We start from the raw sequence: 24,843 nt of genomic DNA, 5'->3' as shown, positions 1-24,843 counted from the left end.
AATAATTGGTCCCACCTGAAAGAAGTGAAAATCCCTGTTATCCAAGCCAACATTGGATTGCTCATCGGAGCAAATGTACCCAAAGCTATGGAACCACTTCAAGTGGTAAAAAGTGTGGATAACGGACCATACGCTGTGAGGACAATACTAGGCTGGACAATAAACGGGCCGCTGCGAGGTGGAGGAGAGACCAAACAGGATGATGCATGGACTAAAGTGACTGTAAACAGGATTTCAGTTGCCAGGTTGGATGAGTTGTGGCAGCTTCAGTTTAAACAGGACTTTCCTGATGCTGGACAAACTGAGGAGCTTGAGATGTCAAAGGATGACCATCAGTTTATTTCCATGGTGTCTCGATCTGCAGAGCTGAAAAATGGACATTACAGTGTTTGTCTCCCAATCAAAAATGAATTTCTGCAAATGCCAAAAAATAGATCAGTGGCAGAGCCACGTGCACTGAATCTAAAGAGAAGATTTTCCAAAGATGACAGCTACTACAAGGAATATGTGGCATTTATGGACAACATTTTGGAGAAAGGCTATGCAGTGGAGATAACAAACGCTGAAAATGCAACATCTGCTGGTCGAAAATGGTACTTACCTCATCACGGAGTCAGACATCCTGTTAAACAAAAGCTGCGCGTTGTCTTTGATTCTGGAGCCAGTTTTCAAGGAACATCTCTGAATCAAGAACTACTGCAAGGACCAGATCTGACAAGCTCATTAGTTGGAGTGCTTTTGAGATTTCGTCAGGAGATTGTTGCCATGATGGCTGATGTGGAGGCCATGTTTTATCAAGTACGAGTGAGTGATGGTGATACAGACCTCCTCAGATTTCTCTGGTGGCCTCATGGCGATTACAGTAAAGAGCTGGTGGATCACAAGATGTTGGTACACATTTTTGGAGCTACGTCATCACCAAGTGTAGCTACTTTTGCAATGCAAAAATGTGCAACTGATTTTGGAGCTGAGTTCGGCCAAGAAGCAACAAAAACAGTCTTCAAGAACTTTTATGTGGATGACTGTATTAAGTCCGTCAAGGATGAAGACAGCGCTGTTGTACTTGCTGCTGCTCTGACGGAAATGCTGGCAAAAGGAGGCTTCAAGCTGACAAAGTGGTCCAGTAACAGCCGAACACTGCTCAATGCAATACCAGTAAATGAACGAGCTACTGGATTTCAAGATTTGGATTTGGACAAAGATTGCTTACCAGTGGAGAGAGCTCTGGGAATACAGTGGTGTGCTGAAATGGATCAGTTCAAGTTCAAAATCAATCTCAAAGAGCGTCCGCACACCAGAAGAGGATTGCTTTCCCTGGTTAGTTCCATTTTTGATCCACTGGGTTTGCTCGCTCCTGTCATTTTACCAGCGAAGAGACTTCTTCAGGAGTTATGTCGTCTGAAATATTCCTGGGATGAAGAGCTACCAGATAACATCATCAAAAGTTGGAAAAAGTGGCTTTCTGGCCTCAAGCTGCTGGAAGGATTTGGAGTGGCCAGATGCATCAAAACTAAGCACTTTGGTAAACAAGTCTCTGCACAGCTTCACCATTTTGCTGATGCGAGTGAAGATGCTTATGGCACGACAAGCTACCTGGTGCTGCACAATGACACTGGTGATGCACAGTCCACTCTGCTGATGGCCAGAGCCAGAGTCGCACCTCTGAAAACGCCCACTATCCCAAGGTTGGAGCTCACAGCTGCTACAGTGGCAGTGAAGATGGACACGCTGTTGAGAAAGGAGCTGGAGTTGGAGCTAAAAGACTCAGTATTTTGGTCTGACAGTACAGCAGTCATTAAGTACTTGAACAGTGAAACGTCAAGATTCAAAACCTTTGTGGCGAACCGTGTTACAGCCATTCTGCAGCACTCACAACCGTGTCAGTGGAGGTATGTGAATTCCATCTCTAACCCTGCAGATTGTGCCTCCAGAGGGCTCACGGCAGAGGCCTTCCTGCAGAGTGAAAATTGGCTGTCTGGACCGAACTTTATTCTCCAGTCACCTGATCTGTGGCCCACCAATCCAGATCCCACAGTTTTGGTTTGTGAAGACCTGGAGGTGAAGAGAGTGGCTCAAATACACGCGGTTCAGGTACAACTCAGCAATGCGACAGGCAAGTTAATGCTTCATTTTTCTTCCTGGATCAAGTTGAAGCGAGCTGTTGCTTGGTTTCTCAAGCTGAAAACGCTGTTGATGGAGCTGAGGATGAAAAGAAAGGAAATGTTGACTTCAAATAATGATCACAAAATGATGGATGTGAAATCAAAATTCAAAGGAGTTGATTTGACTTATGCTGATTTGGATGAAGCTGAAACAGAAATTGTGAAATATTTCCAAATGCAGTACTTTCAAGAGGACATAATGACATTAAAGGAACACAACAGAGTCAAGAGAAGTAGCCCACTACACAAATTAAGTCCGGTGCTTCAAGACGGAGTGATGAGAGTGGGTGGAAGATTGAGTCGATCAGCCATGCCAGCTGAATTCAAGCAGCCAGTTATTCTACCAAAGCAGTCACATGTTGCCTCTCTTGTGATGAGAAACGTTCATGAAGTTACAGCTCATGCAGGCAGAAATCACATGTTGGCTAAATTAAGAGAGAAGTTTTGGATTTCTGGAGCTGGTGGAGCTATCCGGAAGTTGCTCTCAAAATGCATTGTCTGCAGAAGGCTCCATGGCTCTACTGGGAAACAATTAATGGCTGACTTACCTGAATGTAGGCTGCTACCTGACGATCCGCCTTTTACCAGAGTTGGGATGGATTACTTTGGTCCTTTCCTGGTGCGAAGAGGAAGAGCTCAAGTAAAAAGATATGGAGTCATCTTCACATGTCTTGCTGTGAGAGCTGTCCACCTGGAAGTTGCATCTTCGTTGGACACGGATGCATGTCTTAATGCAATAAGGAGGTTTGCTGCAAGACGAGGACAAGTGAAGGAGATGTACTCTGACAATGGTACCAACCTGAAAGCAGCGGATGCGGAGTTGAAGCAAGCTATTCAGCAATGGAACAGCAGCCAAATTGCAAAAAATCTGCAACAAAAGGGAGTTGCATGGCATTTCAACCCACCAGCAGGCTCGCACCATGGTGGCTGCTGGGAACGATTGATACGCTCTGTAAGAAAGATACTGAATGTGACATTGAAAGAGCAAGTTTTGGAAGAAGAAGGCTTACATACGCTGTTATGTGAAGCAGAAGCGGTCATTAACAGCAGACCTATTACAAGAGCTTCTTCAGATTTGCATGATTTGGAGGCCCTAACGCCTAATCACTTGCTTTTGCTCAAAACTAAACCATTGTTGCCCCCTGGTGTTTTCAATAAGGAGGAACAATATGCCAGGAGAAGATGGAAACAAGTCCAGTACCTGGCAGATATCTTCTGGAAGCGCTGGTGTAAAGAATACCTCACACAGCTACAGGAACGCCAGAGGTGGTCCACAACTGGAAGAAATCTTCACGTGGGAGATATAGTGATGATCGTGGATGAGAGCTCACCCAGAAACTCATGGCCACTTGGAAGAGTGGTAGAGACTTTTCCCGACAGAAAAGGTCTCGTCCGTCAAGTCAAAGTCAGGACCAAAAGCTCTGAGCTGTTGCGGCCAGTGACAAAGCTGTGTCTACTACAAGAAGCTGAAGAGACATGAGTTCTATAACCTGATTAGACTCCTTGAACCATCTATGTTTGAGGCTCCCTTTAATGAATTAATCTGTTGGTAATTGTTACGTAAACTTGCTAACAATTAGGGGCCGGTAATGTAGGAGCCTAAATTATGTTTTGTTCTGTAAATAGTTTCAATCAGTTTAAGACATAATTATTTTTGTTTGGTAACTTTATGGTTATTTTGGTTTATTTACTTTTCTTCATTTTGGTATTTGGTAATTGGTTTTTTGTCACATTTTGTTTGGTCAGGCTATAGGTGTCGCTATATCATGACGCCGCACAGTGTCGCATTGGTGGGGATGGCACAGAATGGAGCCAAACAGTTTTTAGACCACTGCTACCCCTTTTTTGTAATCCCCTGTCAGTCTGTCATGTAATGTATGTTTTTTCTCACTAAAGAGTTTTTAACTGCATTTCTTGACTCCATGGATTTTATTATTGACGGTGTTTTTGGATTACTTTACGACATGCTAAGGGCGCAGCGAGTCATGCTGGCTTCATATAATTTTAGAACCTACAATCAGCAATTAATTCCATGACATGGAATTTTGTGCTTCTCACTTTTTAGGGATATTAGATGAAGTTGCGCAAAATGCCACACCTCTGCAAGTTGAAAAATCAACACAAAACAATATGTGTCTTTCTTATTTTATTTTTTTTCGACCAAAGTCAAACTATTTGTGTCCTTTCTAAATAGGGAGGACAAAATGCTGCTCAGGTTGTTGTTTATGCTTCCAATAACGCAATGTGACTCATTCACTGATTGCTCCCACTGTTTGAAGAAGCACAACCAATACTGCGTGCTCTGCCTTTCATATGGATGATTTAATTTCCTCAAGTGGAGGTTCCCCTGTGGAAAGTCCCCGGCTTGTACTTAGATTACCATAATGGTTACATGAGATTCAATTGGCTATTGTTGAGAGTTTTTCATTTGTAGGTTCAAGATAATGTCGCAAGCCGCAAAAGTGTGTCCTGTAATAACATGATTAAACTCTAGGTGATCTTACATGTGTTATGCTAAAGTCCAGATTTGATCCAACTCCGGGTGAGCTCTTTATTTCAAACAACAAAGGCTCGAAGGAAGGGAGCAGTGAGAGACACAGAACAGCTGGAAGCAACACATACTCGTATTATTTCAAAAATGAAAAGCTTTTTCTTTTGTATCTTTTTGAATGGAGTAAAAAAAAAAACAGCACAATACAACATGTTGTAATGTTCAATTAGCACCATTATCACTGTGCGAAATTCATTAAAAGTAATGAAAAATTAGTACATCAGAAAAGCCTTCATTTTGTATCATTTTGTTCAATATTCTATTGCCATAAAAGTGAACTACTGTGCAAACTTTGAAGGACAAGAATGGTCATTAACAATAACAGCTATATATTGTATCATGACAAACAAGAAACCTTTAGTAAAAGGTTTTGATGCGAGATCAGATCACAGCTAAAATCGAAAAGTATCTGTGCCATTTTGGAATGAAGATCCAAAGTGGGTTTTCCATTGTAGACATTGAGGCTTTAGTGGACAACGCATCTATCCGTGAACAGATCCGATAATTGTGCATATTTGCAAAATACAACAGAGACGGCCTCAAAGAAGTGCTTCTCCTTCATAACCTTCTTGAGCTGCTGACTTTAGCACGCCACTGTCAGATGTGCAGATCTAAGAGTAAATTCATTTTGCAATTACCAACACCAAACTAGAGTGTGGCTAAACAGCTTGTAACATGGCCCCTTTCAACCATACAGTAATGACAAAATTATCCCATCCCCCAAAACAAGGCAGTGCGCTCCACTGAGGCTGCAGCCCACTCATTCTAAAGATATCACATGTAGCCCAGCTCTGGCACTGCTTACACACACTGCAGGAGCTCTGGATCATAATCAGTCTACACTACACGGGAGACCACAGCAGACATCTTTTTTTTGTCCTGTAATTGTCTTCAAGATGCACTTTGATGATGCAGATTTTATAATTAGGTCTCGTAAAGCCCACATTGCTGTAGTAGTTTGTCTGACCAAACGTGGTCTTAACATGATAAATGTAACGTTATCAACGTAGGCAAACATTGTCCAATGACTAACACAAGCTACAACAAGAAAAAAGTAGAGAAATTATTATTATGAAATGTTCCCCTATTCCCAAAATACAGCAAACATTACACAAAGTAGGAGTTTGTTGCAGTATGACGACAGAATGACGCAGGGCCAGATATTAACTGAAAACATCTGCAACATAGCTGATAAATGGCCAATTCTATTTGCATTGCACCTCAATGTTAAACAGCAGGATCTGGATGTCACGTGACCTATTGATGCTACCTGATCACATACTCACAGTGAGATATCGGGAGTCTAGGTCCACCTTCTTCTCCAGCTCTGATAGCAGCTCGTTGTGGAAGCATTTTAACTGAGAAGAAACAAATCAACAGGTCAGTCAATGCCAATTAGATCTCCCTCCCCTCCTCTTTTGATTCCACCCGCATTCACAAACTATGGTCCACACACTAAACCCTGACCACCATTGTGTATATTGTGTCCTAATTGTGCACAGACTTTTAGACTTTGCTTTTATGCACCAAAGATTTGATGTGGAAGTGGCAATGAAGCTGAGGTTGAATGTGACACATACTGTATGTATGCATCTACCACACTAGGAAGGCACTTCAGGCAGCATGACGTACTGCTCTGCTCTTATTGCTATCAAAAAAAGTTATACATAACAGATATTCTTACTTTTACATGAATAATTTGCATGACCTTATAACCCTTTCATTACACTTCATTAGCAGCAGTGAAAAGTCTTATACTAACCATCTCCTCAAGCTGCACTTGGATCTGTCTGTGAACCTCAGCCATCTGGAACAGCACATCCCCTGCACAGAGACAACAACACAGTAAAGGGAAAAATAAATGAGCAGCCGCACAAACACTGCAAATAAAAGAAAAGACAGAAAAAGGAAGAGCTTGGCGTGCAGCGAACATGCACTAATATGGGATGCACAAGATGAGAAACTCCAGACAAGAAATGTGGACAGTGATGGTGGAAACTGCATTAGAAAAAGACATATAAAATGACATAATTAACTAAATTAATACCATCAAGAGATGACATGCATCAACAGCTTCAATTTGGACAGAACAGTGCAAAATGTAAATAATTCACAATGCAATTATTTTTAATTTGTTGCATAATTGTAATTTGTCAAATGGAAAAATATCCGGTGTAAAAGAATTTCTCCAGCAATGACACAATTTAAGGATCTGCTTTACGACAAGCTTATGCTGGTTCAAGGCAAATGGTACATTTCTGATGTCTGATTAGGAGAAAAATCTTTCTCAAACTGGTCATTACAACTTGTAAAGCCAGAAATGCTCAGAGAGTCACAATGGTGGTTAGCATTCTTGCCTCATAGCAAGAAGGCCCTACTAGGTTTACTCCAGATGCTCAGTATTCTTCTCCTGCTTAAAACATGTACAATAGGCTAAGAGGAAAGGAAATTAGCCCATGGCTACAATCTGGCATGTTTACGTGCATGAATCTTGCATTAACATGCACTATCCCAACTAAATTTACGAAACATGGAGAAGTGTAGCTGAATGATAAAATCTTTTTTCATATCCACCGCACCTGTGATTGGAACATTTGTTACAGGTCAGCTGGAACACTCTGAGGTCTGAAGTCATAATTTCAAGTGGGACAAATCCCTGTTACCAGATGCCTAGAACGCAGATGAGACTGTGTCCATTTGTTTGTTTGTTTGTTTTAATTAATTGAACTAACAAAACGTATTTGTGACACAGCCATCAATACCAAAAAGAGTTGGAAAGGTTGGTTTTATTAACATTTTACTTAAAGTGACCAAAGCATTGCTTTGAATTACATTTCAAACACTGTCCCAACTTCCTACCCATTTAGGTTGTAAAATAGGTTTGGTTTATTTGTGTATACCTACAGACTGACTGCCTCTCCTGAAAATGCAGTGCACAGGAAAACAAACACAAATAGCGGCATTGAGTGAGAGACACACATACAAAGCTCTGGTGGATACAACATGATGAGACATGTAGCTGAATGAACATTATTGAACTTGTTAATCTTTATAAGAAACCAATTTAGTATGCTCGATAATGCAGTACTCCTATGGCACTTCCCTGCTGTGCTCTCTTTATATGGCTGCCCTGTGTGAATACATCTTCAAGTGCCTGTCAGTGAAATTAAAGCTACTGCTGCGATGCGGTTTCCAATACCCATCATGCATAATGTAAAAGTGCCATAGACAGATCACACAAAGATGAAGGCACAAGTGAGATCCTCTTTGAACGATTAAAATGAAAGAATATTAAGTAGATATTTTTGTCAATATTATTCAATGAGACAAATGCCTTCATGGGGTAAAACAACAAAAACAGGCTCTCTAAAAATCTTGTGATGAGTAAAGGTTTATAGACCCAAGAGTTTTAGTTGGCCATGTTGTAAAGAAAAGGTATAGCACAATAAATAATTTGGTGCAACCACCCTAATTTGTCAGTACTGGTTTAATTTTATCCCCGAAGCTCAATTTAACAAGTCAACTTAAGCTAAGTAAAAAGTGTTATCATACAGTAAAGAGTAAGGTTTTTTATTTGTGATCGCAGAGGATTTCCCAAATGCACATCCTAATTTCGACCGTCTTTACACTTGAACTAGATCTGTGGAGGCCCATTGGCACCGCAGCCAAAGCCCTAGTGCAGGCTGCGTGCTGATCTCGTGGCTGGCGGGACAGGATACGGGGCCAAAGCATGCTGTCACTTCCCAGCAGGCCCTCTAAGCAGCTTACAGATACTCATCCTCAATCACCGCATCCCCGGCTTAGGCACTTATGTCGCTCTGTAGGTAGCGTCAAACGAGCTAGATCAATTTACAAGTGAGCAGCCACGTCGGTGCTGTACATCCACACATAAACGTATAGTTCTTCATGTGGACTGGCACAAGGAGTTGAGGCCACCTACATCAAAGTTTGAGAAAACAGTGGGAACCAGAAAAGACACATTTGCATTACTTTCTCAGTGTCTGACATGAAACCAGAATTTACTTTTACTTTTTTTTTTTTTTAACATCAATTAGAATTTTCTAAATTATTATTATAATTATTATAAATTATTTCTTATCTGCTAAATGCTAGAAGAATCTACACAGTTTTACAAAGCCAAACGTTTACATACATTACATTCATATTTGGAAGCATTGCCTTTAAGCTGTATAACTTGGGTCAAAGTAACGTTTTGGATTTCCTTCCAGAAGCTTCTCACAACAGTTGGCAGGAATTTTGGTCAAACAGAACGGGAATAACTGGCCACATTTGTCAGCCACCTTTCGTACACATGCCTTTTCAGCTCTGCCCATACATGTACAACTGGACTGAGATCAGAACTGTGTGATGATCACTTCAAAACATTGACTTTGTTTTTCTTTGTAACCAGTATTGGCCACATGCTATGGGTCATTGTCCATTTGGAAGACCCATGTGTTAGGATGGTGTTCTCAGGCGTGCGAGATTCCCCCTTTCTCCTCCAAACGTGACGATGGTCATTATAGACAAATAAAACTTTATCCCTTTTTTATTTGCAAACTCCAATCTGGCTTTTTGATGTTTCTTTTGGAATAAGAGCTTCTTCCTGGCTTCTTATATATTATACAGTGGGGGAAAAAAGTATTTGGCCAAAATCCAATAGAATGTCTATGTGAAACTGACCAAATACTTTCCCCCCCCACTATATATATATATATATATATATATATATATATATATATATATATATATATATATATATATGTGAGCAGTGAGAATTTTTTTTATCTTTTTATGAAGTGAATGTAAACATCTGGTTCCCACTGCCTCAGGCCAACAATCCAATTACCATATTAAAATACACAATCAATTATTAATAGAGCAAAAAACAACAACCTAAGAAACAATGAAATAGCTAAATTAAAAGCTGTAAAACATTCAAAAATGTGTATTATTGTTAAATATTAAAAAAAAAAACTCAGTTGTTTCTCTGCTTTTCTTATGATGTGAGACCAAAAACAGACAGGAAAAAAGTCACATTTTGAAGATGGAAATAGTTTCCATGGAAACTTTCATATCAGTCCTGCACATTGAACAGCGACCTTCAGAGCGACTTTCGAATAGAAAATACAAAATCCGTAAGCAAGGACGATAAGAAACTCACGGTAGGAGGTGAGAAATAATGTATAAAACAGAATTCTGACATGTGTGGATTAAACGAATCAATCAAATCTTTCTCAAATATCCACAAGAGTCAATCTAGTACTTATGCCAGTTCCAAGTCTGGTGCATGAGTTTGTTCTCAAGTTACACAAACTTCCATTTTCTGAATAAATGCATATAAATAATCTGAAGAAAAAATCACATCAAAAGAAAGTTGTCTGCAAGAAGAGCAGCTAAATTGTGTCTGTACTGGTGGCTAATGAGACGGTTTATGGTTCTTGAAATGGACACTGAGGAAAAATACAAAAGGTGGTAAATAAAAAAAGATTGATGGTGCAAATACAGATTCTGAAAGTATCTGTCCAAAGCCTGACCCAACCGGCTGGTGTAGAGCTGCCAGTTTGACACGGATATCCGCATACCAACAAAGACCCACATGACACTTCAAAAGCGGGACACACACGTTGGACACAGCCCTGTGCTGATGTGCTGAGAGGTGCCGGAAAGAGCAGTTTTCCACCATTTTGTCAATATTTTACAGCTTACTTTAACCTTGCCATGGTCCTGTGACCGTATAAACAATGACTCTTTTGTGGAAAATAATGTGCACCTGCGGCTTAAGCTGCAAGCAGGAACAAGCCCTGAGTCAGAGCAGGCACTATAGTGATATAGGAAGTCTTCTGTGTCCACCAAATATTACCACCGCATCTGACTAAAGCTGCTCAACCAGTGCTTCTGAAACTGTGGTATTCAGACATTTTTCTTTCAGTCCTTGATCAGAACCACTCATATTTGAATTTAGATTTCAGACCTAAGTTAGCCCTTTTGTAGCCCCGCTTAACAGAGTTACTAAGGCGGATTTTAAGGTACTAAAAGTCGCTGAATATTATGATAGTCTCAAAGCTGTGACAATCAAATTATTTTCTTGAAGAGTAAGCTTCATTTGGCACTTCATTGTAAACATGACATTTGTTTAAAAGTGCATAATGGAACTTTTTATGTGAAATCCAAAACCCACACTGCGTATCCGACCTTTTTTGTGACCCAAGAGTGGCAGGAGTTGTCAGCATGCTGCCTTTATTTGCCATCACTGTGGCCTCTATGATTCTCCAAGATCAATTATTTTAGACTTTTCACTGCTCATGGACCCTCTCGCCAGAAAACCTACAAAACAAGTGATCCTGGAGCGTTGCAGGTCGAAAATAAAGGCGCCATGCTAACCATAAACCACAACAGCCACTGCATAAAAGGTCAGTTGCTAACAAATATCAAGTGTTTTTTTTGCATTAAAAAAGTTCCATAACGCACCTTTATGGGAATGTTCACAAAATATATCCTTAGCATTTGTGGCACCAAAAATGACATCCTGTTGTATAAACCCTAAATGAGAAATATATTTTTGATATTTATAATTGATATATTAATTCATGTTAATCAACTAATCTTTTTTTCCAATTCTTATCTATGTTGTTCTCCTATTTAAAATCTGTTGTCGTCTGTTAGAATTGCGATATCATGAATATTTAAATGGTCCATCACAGTGACAGTGGTTCTCAAGCTTTACACTGTTTTATAAGAAGACTAAACCAGGTGTGAACACAGATCTTAAGTAGGGTTTAATAAGTTAAAACAGTACTAAGTAACTTGTTTACCTTAATAAATCCTTTTTGTAGTTCCTCTGGGGGTAGTACACAGGTTAATGGGATAATTGGGGGGGTCTTTCACATCCCCCTGGTGTCTCTGGCCAGAAAACCGCAATTGCAACTTTGCTGCCTCCGGGTCAGAGCCACCAATACAGACTAATGGAATAATGAAGAAGAAGCTAACAGGCAAAGCTAGCTTGAACAGTATTTACAGCCAAGTTTGAGTGAAAAAAAAAATCTCCATTGTGTAAATGGATGTGCAATATCCCTCTCTCCCTTTGTCTTTTCTGTCAGCGTAGTATTTACTCTCACGGACAATTAAGTAAAAAACCACAACATGCTACGACACCTGCAGTGGCGCTTATGGCCTCTAGGGGCATGAGATACTTACTGCTTTAATTGATAAAATGTTGACGTTGATTTAAAACAAAACTATAATTATTAGTTTCTTGCTGCAGACGTGATTTATCATTCTTTTTTTTTTGCCTGGCAGAACAAACTTATCTAACTGCCTATCTAAAATTCCGCTTGTGGAAAGATCGGCTACGCCCACACAAGTGAACGAAAGGGGGGAAAAAAACTGAATTTACATTGAGAATAAAATGTGGCAAAAAGTGGAAGTTTGCTGCCGCTGAGAGAGATGGAGAGGAGCATGGAGGAGGATAGAGACACTGAATCACTGCTGAAGGTCAGGCATGATTTACTACGGGTTGCCATGGAAGCAGCATAATGCTAGGGTCGTTGCTAAGGGAGAAGTTGAGAGGCGAGGGGCATCACATGAAAAAGTGTTGGGGATATTGCATAACATCTTTTACGATGCCCTTTTCGCTGTGAGACGTAGTTGCATCAGTGTTTTTTGGCCCTCCGCGGAGACGACAGAGAATACAGACAGACCCACCTATGTGAAAAACAGAATGTGTAGCAGTGATGTTAATGTTTAGAGTCCTGCTGTGCTGTAGCTCAAGGGAAACACAAATAAGTGGGCAGATATAAAAAGGATAATGCTGTGTGCGAGAGAGATAATAGCTTAGAGTCTGGGTGGCATGTAAACATCTGAAAACAGTTAATGACAGAGAGAGGCAAGCTTATCATTATGTCGCCATCTTCAAATTGTGCATAAACTATTACTAGGGGTTATTGGATTTCTCAGTGGGGCAACATGAGGGGGGGGGGATGCCAGGGCCACAAAAGTCAGCAAATGTATCATAACTTTACTGTCATCATCAAATTCACTACTATCTTGTTACGATTTGAGACAACAGTTTAAAGCAGAACGAAGCAACTCATGCCCTAGAGGCCATAAGCGCTACTGCAGGTGTCATAGCATGTTGCGGTTTCTTTCACTCATAAATTGTCCATGAGAGTAAATACCACGCTGACAGGAAAGACAAAGGGCGAGAGGGATATATATTATATATTGTGCCTCAACCCAATTACACAATGGAGATAATTTGTGTCACTCAAACTTGGCTATAAACACTGCTAAAGGTGTGTATTGCGCTTCCGGGTCGGAGCCTCCGGGTCGGAGCAGGGAAAGTTGCAAGCATGGTTTTCTGGACAGAGACACCAGGGGGAGATGAAAGACCCCCCCTCCAATCATCAACACTTGATTTACCCCCAGAGGGACTATGAAAAGGATTCATTAAGGTAAGTAAAGCAAGTATGTGCTTTAACTTTGCATAATAGAGAATTATTCAAAACTGACTGCAATGAATTGCACTTTTTTAGACAAGACAGCTCAGGGTGAAAAAGGGTGTGTTTAGCGGAGAGTCTGGACCCACAATACTGACATTCAGAATGTGTTCCATGGCTGCAGCTGAGCTGGACATTGTGAAATGTCAATGCTTCATACAGGAACATAATATTAAATTAGAAATGTTACTAGCATCCATTATTATAAGTGGGTTTTGTTGCTATTGTATATGACAAGGTGGATTATTGTCAGTCGTTATAGGGTATCGGGTATCGGCTACAAATATCTGATACTGAACCGCTCACCGCTCTAAAAACACAACTTTCACCAACTAAACCAAAGTGAATACAAGCTGTATATTGTTTCGAAGCCAAGAACCTGAGGAATTCAATCACCAAATAAGTTTTAATCTCTGCAAACATACTTTTTATTGCCACGCAAAATGAAGCGGCTAGCAACAGCATTAGCATGCTCCTGCTAGCTTTTGCATGCTAAAAAAGAAAGAAAGTCTCTTGGTATCGGTTAATATCGGATATCGGCAGATACTCAAACCAGTATCAGTATCGGAAGCAAAAAAGCTGGATCGGTGCATCTCTGCATAGTAATGATAATAGTAATGATCAAATCACCACAAATCCCACCGAAAAGCCATTTTTCAGAAAACACTAAGTTTTAGTGAAGATTCCAGTCATGAGAGATTACAGCATTGCTAAAGCCGTATGCCAATGCCATCACATCTGCTGCAGTAGCCTAATATAAGCTTGTCCAGCAATGGTGTCATGCATTTAGGCCATAATGAATTCTTAACAGATACACAAGGAGAGACGAGCAGAAGAAAGTGGGCCAAACACAAATTGTAAGTAAACTATTTCAAGAAGGTCTGGGCCAGTTGATGTTCAGTCCAAAGTCCAAACCAAATCCTTAGCTGACAAGACTAAAAACTGCAACAAAAAAAAGCACTTCTAGTTACATACTTAACCCCTCAGTTAAGTATGTAAGGTCATCTGTTCAGGGATCAACAAGCCAGTGTACTGTTTGTGCCAGTCCAAAGCCAGTAAAATAAAGAAAGTTACAATCACAAATCACCTCGACATCAATACAATGTGAAGAAATTCTTAAATTGGGTGTATAATTGCTTATTTTCTATATACATACAAAATCATAGTTTGCATATGCATGGTTTGTTTCTTTATCAAATCAATTATTTTGCAGGGAGAATTAGATAAAGAACATTTTGTATGGAGCATTCATTCTTCTTTTGAATGATTGTGTTTGGCATAAAATGAGTGCAACAATTTGTCATAATTAATATTCCTGCAAAACAAAAGAAAAGTAGGCTGTTCTGCGTCAGCAAATATGCTTTGTTGCATGTTAAATAATCTGAAACAAGTCAAAGCGCAAATCAATGTGTCTATCCCTTAGGAAAATTGTAATTATTTCAGGACACACTTCCCATTTTCTAAAGAAATACAAGTAATTAATTTGACAAAACCCCAAAGCAGATGTCAGAAGTTGCCATGCTGTCAGTCGGAAGATTAAGAGTTGCTTTAGACAGAGTGTGTTGTGGTGGGTGAGTAGGCGTATACTCAAAACTATTCAAGACTGCTTTATTTTTACAAAAGTGAAATATTAATATGTGGGAATGACGCAAACTTAGCATAAAAGAGTAACATATTTTATTCAGCGCAAATTAGTCAGACAAGGGAGTTTCAGGGGGGGGACTTGTGCAGTAATAACAAGCAATACAGCAGCAGGTTTAGACTGCTGTTAACTAGTACAGAAATGAAGCCTGGGTTTGAATGTGTCTTTGCCGGCAGCTCTTTTTACTTGGCAAGACGTTTTGCACTTCACAAGAGACAATACGGAGAGTGGTGCCGTCATGCAGCTACCTGTTGAGGAATGAGTCAAGGAGAGGCTGAAACTGAAAACACCTAGAGACCATTTGGCTGTTACCTGATCCAACCACTTAGCACAAAAAGACAGATCCATTATGGGCAGGAACACTCAGGATCAGGACAGGACTATTTGGGGGTTTTACTTCGCAAAGGTTTAAAAGCTAATTCTGCGACCCAAAAGCAGCACACAAAAGTAAAAATTACACAGCAGAGGAAGCAACATGAGTAGATTGTGATTTTTTTCTTCAAAGTTTCAGTCAGAAAAAGAGGACATTTTGTATTGACCTGTTTAATCAGACTTATTCCAAGGCTACAAGGGATCTACTACTTCAAGGGTAATTGCTCAAATTTAATTGGGTATATTATAGTTCTTAGGTATTTGGTAATCTTTTGAAATACATCTTAATCACTGATCACTTTGTTGGTTCTAAAATGCTATATTACAGCAGTACAAAGTAACTCGTTTACCTCAATAAATCTGTTTCCTAATATAAGTGTTAAAGGGATGATTGGGGGGTCTTTCATCTCCCCCTTTTCTGTCAGCGTAGTATTTACTCTCATGGACTATTAATGAGTGAAAAAAAACGCAACATGCTACGACACCTGCAGTGGCGCTTATGGCCTCTAGGGGCATGAGTTACTTAGTACTGCTTCAAAAGTTTCTCTTAGCCTATCTTCTGGTTCAAAATGCATAGCTACTTGCCTCTGTCCCTTTAACTAGCCTCTGCTGTCTTTCCGGCTCCATGGTTGCAGTTACTGTTAGACATCGACACTTGTGGAGAAAGCTACGCAGCGTGGGGTTTTGTAGTAGCAAAGCTGCAGTGGTCTTTTCTTCTTTCATTTAAAGAAGAAAAGACCACTGCAGCTCTTAAATTAAAAGAAAAAGCGAGTGCTCAGCGGTAGGTAAGAGTGTTGCCTGGTAACTTCGGGCAGCAAATAGTTGCCGTAGAAGGTTCAAAGATTACAGTGGCGCAGCGGTTAGTGCTCGTGCTTCACAAGTACAAGGTTTGATCCCCGGGCGGGGCCTTTCTGTGTGGATTATGCATGTTCTCCCGGTTTCCCCACCACTAAAAACATGTGCAATAGGCCAGAATGAATGAGAGTGTGAGTGAGTGGTTGGTGGTGGCCAGAGGGACAGATAGCGCTGATTGACAGCCTCATTTCCGTCAGTCTGCCCTAGAGGTGGCTGTGACTACAATCGTAGCTTACCACCACACAGTATGGTGTGAATGAATGATGACTACAGTGTGGCGCTTTGAGAAACTTGGTAGCACAGGCTTGTAAGTGCAATACAAGTCTAAGCCATTATTAATTTCATTGTAATGTGGTAAAATGTTACGCAATATTCACATGACTTGCTGAATAAAGGGAATAAAGGGTGTTGTAGCAGTAGCTCTTGACCTTTCTTGGTTATAGAAAAGTCAAAGAAAATAAAAGATATAGCACTGCACATGTGTAGGATGATAAATAATTAGCATGTTTAATTGGCTTATGAGTAATCGAAAAACAATACAATTTATAATGAGGACTGTTCACTAAGCTCATACTATTTTAATCAAATAAAATAGATAATCAAATGCGTAATGACTTTTGAATAATTAGGGGTCCTTTAAATAATCAGGACAAACAACACTCTAACCCCCTCAGTCTGAAAACATTGATTTGCATGATTCAATAACAAATCACAGAAAACAGTTTGATTGCACTGTAAAATGGTACATTATACACTGCACGGTTTCATTAATCAAATAACACAAATTACATAGATCCTAATGTGCCTGCATTTATACTGTATAAGCTTCACCCTCTTCGTCACATGTCAACGCAACGATCAAATGAAGGGCAAAAATGTGTGAAAACTGGCGAGTGTGTGGAGGGCACGGGCTTCCCATCATGCACTGCGGTTCTCAGAAATAGAGCAGGAGGAAGGCAAGGACCCCTGGGATGGTGGCACAGTGCTATGAAAAGAGCTCCTCTGCTCTCATTTAAACAGGGACAGGTGCTGGAGGAGGAGAGAGGTAGGCCAGAGCCAGAGAGAAGGGAGAGAGGACATTTAGATGACTAGATGAAGTTATAGTTAACAGCTCCAGTTACTGCTAGCATATGACATAGAAGAGACCTAAATACATATATCAGCCATTCCCAAAGTCCGGGACATCGCAGCTCCCATATTGATCCGAAAATCTCTCAGGGGTCCCCCAACAATATATTATTCACTCTATTCAAAGGAACAAGGTATTATTTACCACTAAAAAAACATTAAATCAACATTCAGCAATGACTGTTTAAAGGGTCTAGATCAGGGATCTCCAACCAGAAGCTCTCACGCCCTTTCTTGGTAGCTCGCCAAAGACTTTCTACATTTCTACACACGTTGACAAGTCACATTTTAGAGCCGTTATCTTGTTGATTTGAACATGTTGAACATAATCTGTTTAGGTAAATAAAGTCAAGTGTAAGGACAACATTTAAATTATTTTCTTTAATCCTGTTTTTATATCATCATGGGCTCCTGGTTGCATAGTAATCTCCGAAACATTAGTAGCTCCTTGACGTTTTTGTGATGTAAAAAGTAGCTCGCTGGGCAAAAAGGTTGGAGGCGCCTGGACTAGATGAAAGTTGTCATTTTTTACTCGCCACTGCCACCTCAGGTCTTACGCATAACTGCAGTCTCTATGTTAAGCTTGTGCACTCAACACAGATTAGGACATTGCTGGAGGGGGTGGAAAATACATAATATTGGTTTAAAATAGTATAATGTAGTAAATAAATGTACATTTCCGGGCCCCTCCCCTGTAGTGCATCTGAGGCCCCCCAGAGGGCCCCGGACCCCACTTTTGGAACCACTGACCTATATGAGAGCAACTAAGGAAGTATATACAAGAGCTGAGGATGTTTGAAAAATGACCTGAATGTTTTGGCCGAATTTGGCATCACAGGGAAAACAAAAAGAAAGAAAAAACATTGAGACAATACTGAACGCAAATGACGCCCTGAATTCATCCATTACATATGTTTAAAACTTAACTTAAAACATGTAGCTTTCTTCTCACTAAATTGTGTCACAGGAGTTTCCTCTCATTCTCCCGGCGTGAACTTCCTTCCCGTGCAGGCAATTATTACTGAGAGGCCTAGGAGGTGCTGTGTGTGCCCCCCAGCTAACAGCACTACATCATCAGCCCCAGAACTGCACGGGTTCATACAGTTTAATATGCTTCCCTTTTCCACTCCGATGCCTGTAATTTCCCATGAGAGACACAGGACTGCTGAGTCATGTATGTGTTATTGAAATGTGGAAATTAGCCATGATACCAAATGTACAGTAATGGACCGGTTTGTGCTCGATATGAGAGAGCAAGCACTTTTACACTTTCAAAAATAAATAGCTAGTTTCCAGAAAAAACTTATAGGAGGCAAGATTAAATGTCTAACTTTTGCACCTCATCCCAAGCCAACCTCCTTGTGAACTATGACTAGTTTGCTTAAAGGTGAGTCCAACAGAAAGGATAATGTCACTTTAAAAACACCATTACATTTGTGTATTGACATTTATACTTAAAGTATTTGACTTGTATACATTAAATAGGGAGTAACAAGAGGACCTATGGGCGTAAGTTCAAACACTGTAGATGCAAAGTGCCTTCCTGGCTCGGGGCCTGGCCATAAATATCCAGACTTGTTGTATAGCTCTGAGCAGTTTAAACATTAGAAAGCTGAAGGTAGGAACTCTCCAGTCCATAAGTGTGCTAAGTGTGTGTTTTGTGGATTTCCCTAGAAGGCTTGGAGCTGCAGAAATGTCAGAGGGGTTCAGGAGGGCAGATGAAAGGAGAGGGTAGTGAAAAAAAAGACAGTGTGACGGGGAGGGAAAGGGAGCGAGAACGGGCCGTGGGGTGTTGGCAGGGGGCAGGCGTGTGTTGAACATGTGTGTATATGCATGCGCGGGTTGTTGCCGCAATGACAGGCGATGATTAGCCCAAGTAAAGAGGATATGTGGGAGGAGTGCATGGGAGTTGGGGCTGGCGTATGAGAGAAGAGGGAGACTTGGTGCGTCTTTGAGCAGATATACCAGTCAATTAAAAGACAGCTATTTTACTGTAAAAGCATGAAGCAATCGATTCATACACAATATGAACACTATGTAATTAAAATAAGCATGCTCCTACACTGCTGTGGATACTTGTGCAATCTGTCACAAGGCGGATTTCAGCATGTTGACTTACTGATTAAAAAACAGCAGCACAGTCCACTTTTAAACATAATGTTTGTAAATGTGAACGAGACAGAAAGAGGAGGAAGAGCGGAGATGGATAAAGAACAGCTGGTGATTCTAGGTGTGTAGGTGGGACCATGTGGCTGTCTCTTATGGAGTCTCTCCATAGTCTGGAATGATGATTATTTCTGTATGACAAAGCATGTCAAGCAAGGCTGAAGAATGTATCACATAATATGACACAAAAATGTCCACTAATTGTCTTGATTTGTGACCATTTTCAACAGTATTACAATAATAATTTTGAAGAAGGTATACACTGAACCATTGCTACATTAACATTAAAGGAATAGGCCACCGTTTTTACATACTAAAATATGTTCTTACCTCACTTTAGCCGATTTAATATATCCCCGTCTGGTCTTTGGCCGTGCGCTCTGTCACGCAAACGGAGCACATACGCAGCCTCTCCCACATGTCACATAGCTCCGAAAAAGCTCACGATAGAAGCTACCAAGCTCTTCCACGTGTTCCCTATTTAAATAAAGTTACGTGAAGTGTTTTCATGCGAAGTATATTTACACAGAAATGTAACGTGTCGATTTTAGAAGCAAATAAAAAGGGGGACTATATTGTGGGGCGTAATGATACGAGGAGTAAAACGTCCGCGCAGTAACTCCTAAAGGTTATTGACGGAAGTGAGCGGGGGAAGTCTTTAGGAGTTACTGCGCGGACGTTTTACTCCTCGTATCATTACGCCTCACAATATAGTCCCCCTTTTTATTTGCTTCTAAAATTGACATGTTACATTTCTGTGTAAATATACTTCGCATGAAAACACTTCACGTAACTTTATTTAAATAGGGAACACGTGGAAGAGCTTGGTAGCTTCTATCGTGAGCTTTTTCGGAGCTATGTGACATGTGGGAGAGGCTGCGAATGTGCTCCGTTTGCCTGGCAGAGCGCACGGACAAAGACCAGACGGGGATATATTAACACGACTAAAGTGAGGTAAGAACATATCTTAGTATGTAAAAACGGTGGCCTATTCCTTTAATATGAAATAGATCCAGTAATCTTTACAATGTGATCTTGTGTGTGTTACTAGCAACAAAGAATCCTGGGTGGAGTTGAAAAGCTAGCTGTTATTATAGCAGCTTAGTATGAAAATCATCGAGAGCCCGAGGCGTAACTACCATCTACAGTTCTGCATCAGTCTTATGTAGCAGCACTATTCTCAGTTCTCCAACTCACTTTTCAGCGTATTATTCATCTACTCTACACACTCTGTGGTGGTAAGGTCTGTCTTCATATTGACATGTAAGGTTCAGTGTTTTGCCCAAAAAACTAAACACCAGCATGCAATGGTCGGAGCAGGAATTAAACCACCAACTTGGTAGGTATGACAACACTCTACCTCCTGAGCCGCTGTTTCCATCAGAAGAAGGCACAGACGATTTAAAATATTATTAGCAGCAATAGCATGTGATTGGTTAATGCTAAAGCCTAAGCTGGCAGGAGCCAGATTGATATTACAGTGCTTACAACATTACACTACACTGATAATAATCGGGGGGATAAAGTGCACTTCAGTTTAGCCAATCACAGCCAAGCCTCAAAACAACAAACCACAAATCCATTAAATATTTAGTTTTGAAAAATGTTATGCGAGTTTATTAATCTGTAGCAGAATTCCACATGGTTTTCCGTCATTGCTGAGTTGTTAATTAGTATCCATAAAAGGGCTTCTTGTTGTCGCCAAATGTTACCCCAGCCTTCTCACAGAAACTACTGGCCTGTGATTGGCTCCAGCAGCCCAAGCGGTGGTTCGGTTTTCAAACAGATCTGTTTGTGAACAAACAAATAGCACGGATAGAATTCAGCTTGTAGACATGGTTAGCTAAAGCCAACCATCTGCTATCATCCTTTGAATACACACTACCAACAAAGAACAGGAAACACCTGGTTATCCAACAGGTGAATTAACAATTAACCATAATACAGATCCCTTGGGAACTGCATGTCTTTGACTGTCAACAACAGGAAGTAGTATCTTTGGCTACATCACTGTCTGTTAAACAACATCACATAGAAAACTGTCTTTAATGGCAGCATCAAAACAATGCGTTTTTGACTACCCGTATGAGTCACCGAAAACCCACTCCTTGTTCAGATAGTCCAACGTGCTCTGCTTTTGAGATCAGTTTGTACTTACAACTTTGGAGTGTATGTTTCATGCGTACAATGCATTCTTTTGAAACAACAGGGGTAGAAGAAGCCAAAAGCATACTAGATACTACAATTAAAATTAGGGCTGTACAATATACGTGCACGGTGACGCAGTGGTTCGCGCTCGTGCTTCACAGCTAGAAGGTCCCGGGTTCAATTCCCACCTGGACGGGGCCTCTCTGTGTGGAGTTTGTATGTTCTCCCCATGCCTGCGTAGGTTTCCTCTGGGTACTCCAGTTTCCCCTACCACAAAAAAATGTACAATAGGTTCCCCTCTGGGGCCAGGACTCTCCTGAAAAGAGATTCTTTATCTCAGTGGGACTATCCTGGTTAAATAAAGGTCAATAAATATACGTACAACTACAGGCTGCATGGATAATATAACATTTCAAACATGAACAATGTGAACTGAACAATGTACATTCCCCCAAAAAGTTGGCCCCAGTCCAGTGACAATATTGTTGTCGGTTACAGCATAAAGAAATTTCAGAATTTCATAATAGACAGTAAAGGGCAGTCCTTTGACATAACGCCTCACCTCTTGTCATTGTAAGTAGCTGAATAGGTATTCACTGTACTGTTTTGTGGCAAACCTGCTTTTCTTGAACAAACTCAAAGTTGTAGGTCAATACAATTGACCCTCATCGCAGACAACGCCAGCCTCTTATTGAGCACGTGTCACTATTGCGTGGAGACATGTTCAGCAAATGCTTGTTGTGGCATTGCTGAACTCTAGACTCAACGGGAACTTTACAGACTCAGAGGGCAGAGAGGGGAAAAGAAGGGGTGCTTGCTGAATAAAACATTCCAGGAACCCTTTCATGTTAGTCTCCTTGGGCCGATATGGAGAAAACCCAAACTCAAACTGACACTTCTGCACAACAAAGGTTCCTCCTGTCAACAGCTACAGAACTGATCAATAGTCCATCAATCAATGTGAGGGACATTCCTCAAACACAGAATGGATGATTTTATGGGCAGGTTTCTGCTTCTTGCTTGTACAATTGAGTTTGGGACAGAAGGCTATCAATTCAACATTAGCATAGAAACCTGCCATGTTAAGCTGTCTAGCAAACCTTGTCCATAGACTAAAATGAGCTAAAACATTTTTTTTTTTTTTAAACAAGCAGAGAAAAGAGTCATTGAACAACTCAATTACTATTTGCTACTTGGGGTAAACATTACATTAATCCAGGAACATACATTTGCGAATATAGCATGGTTAAAAGCTAAAAAAAACAGCATTGAACTAATCACCACAATCGTCAATTCAGATGCTATTTCTTTACCGATCTGATGACCATGACAGGTTGACAAGACATTGATTGAAACTATCAGGTAATCGTCAAATAAAACAGCATCTTGCAGGAATCACAAATCTCTCTGCTGATACTATTCATTTCCATTTTTATTTTCTTGATGCGTTTTCCTAATTAAACACCTGCTGTATCAGCCCACATGTTTTTGAACGCTTCTCATTTTCCTAATCGTCTTTGCTGAGCGGCGGTGCACGTTGGGTAGTGTAGGTGTGTGCAAACGCTATTGTAGAATGGTCCACTGTGGCTTCGAGCGGGACAAAAGCAGATGAAGGGGGGCAAAGGGGACTTCATTAGTTCGGCTCGAACAGTTACTCACCTAAATCTTTGGATCCTTGGCTCTCACTGGCCAGCTCGCCCATTCTGACCAGCGCGTCGAAGTAGCCTTTGGCAGCAAATGTCACATCTACAAAACAGACAAAAACAAGAGATTGGTTATAAAAATGACATTACAAAGTCGAAAGAACACACTCCCGCAGTATGCTTTATAATTTCTAACTGTGCTGTATATGAAGCAATAGGCCTCGATGACAAATTTGAAGTTCAATATATTGTGGCGGAAAAGTATCGCGATAAACGATATTATTGACTCTATCGATACTAGATACGGTCAACTCTCAGGCGTATCAATGACAGTAAACCTTTGTTCTAAAAGTACATCATCATATCCTAAAATATCACACAAGCTGCAATAAACATGAAATATAATGTAACTCAATTTGAATCAGTCAGAAATCAAAGTTTTACAAAGAAAAAATAGGGGGGAAATGCTAATAAGTGTACAGACCATAAACATCAAGCCCAAAAATATATAATTTATCTGTTATTTATTAAACGATAAGTCGATATAGATATTATCGTGACAGCCCTATGAAGCAAATCCTTTAGTGTAACTTGTCTAACAAAGATTCGAGTCAAAAATAAATTCTGGCAAGTACTGATGTGTCATAAGAGGTGGGAGATCCATTCAGAAAGGTGAGGGAACAGAGAGATCCAGTGTAAAAGGCGAGGGTCCATCTAATAAAGGTTCTGGTCCAAGTTAGAAAGGTAAAGTAGGAGAACATGCCCCTCAAATGAGCACTGGTTACAAGAAGAAAAAAAAGAACCTAGAGTGGCAGGAATTAAGTGAGTTTCGTAAGAGCAAAGATGTTCCCATTATAGTCCAATTTTAAATAATCACTGACCACAGCGAACACTGCAGAGAGGTTTACCCCAGCGGACAAGCATTTGCATTAGTGACATTGTAATGCTTCCTCTTCAGAATGACCGTTCACAGTTCATGACATGATTTCCGGTATTTTCCACTTCCCAGAATTTCAAGATGGAGTGACAGGTTGACGCTGCTTTTTTACAGTCAGGAATTAGTCATTGCTAATGTTGCGCGCAATTACGGAAAATTATCTTGTGCGCATTCTCCATACTCCGTTGCAGGAAATTATTTTCCGACGGATAATCAGGGTGATTGCTGAGGCCAAAAGATACTGATTTTTCTATGCATAATCCACGTATAATGAGGGCACAGACATCTTACCTACAGAAGTGACACAGAGACATGTGTGCTCTAGAAATGACATGCCTCCATTTGCAGTCCTCAGATAAAACAGAAGAGTTGAATATTGCACAAATTATGGCCATGTACCTTTTGCTGCTGTGGTGTTATATAATAAGCTGTTGAGTCAATATTTGGGCATATTTAGTTTGGAACAGTGAGAGTGACTGGTTGCATGAGATAAATCCTGAGTAGGAAAGTTGAGTTAAAAAAAAAGAAGTGCCCAGTCGGCAGAGATTCTCAAAGTGTGGTGCACGTACGACTGGTGATGCAGAGGTTTCTTTATGTAGTACTTAGTTTTCACAGTATTTAACAGGTTTGGAGCAGGTTCTTGGTTAAACAGAGTTAAATCAGTATAATTCAGTTTTAAATTTTTGTTTCATTGGTTTGATGTTCCTGATTAAGGCAATAAAGAAAATAGTAACAACATTT

At 40.4% G+C, this 24,843-nt stretch overlaps 1 protein-coding gene across 5 annotated transcripts in view; it reads right to left on the bottom strand.

Annotated features, from left to right (window-relative positions):
• The window catches only part of LOC306968459 (BAR/IMD domain-containing adapter protein 2-like), a 73,760-nt gene that overhangs the window by 25,942 nt on the left and 22,975 nt on the right, over window positions 1–24,843 (bottom strand). For all 5 annotated transcript variants that reach the window (XM_079563826.1, XM_079563824.1, XM_079563825.1 and 2 more), the window contains exons 3-5: window positions 23,182–23,268; window positions 6,476–6,537; window positions 6,000–6,071 (exon numbers count right to left, since the gene is read on the bottom strand). In XM_079563826.1, the coding sequence (XP_079419952.1) occupies window positions 6,000–6,071; window positions 6,476–6,537; window positions 23,182–23,268 (221 nt within the window). The remainder of the gene's footprint in view (window positions 1–5,999; window positions 6,072–6,475; window positions 6,538–23,181; window positions 23,269–24,843) is intronic.

Source organism: Gobius niger (genome assembly GCF_951799975.1).
Source record: "Gobius niger genome assembly, chromosome: 10".
Classification (NCBI taxonomy): domain Eukaryota; kingdom Metazoa; phylum Chordata; class Actinopteri; order Gobiiformes; family Gobiidae; genus Gobius; species Gobius niger.
Note: the sequence above shows the minus strand (reverse complement) of the source record. Positions and strands in the feature narration are given on the sequence as shown.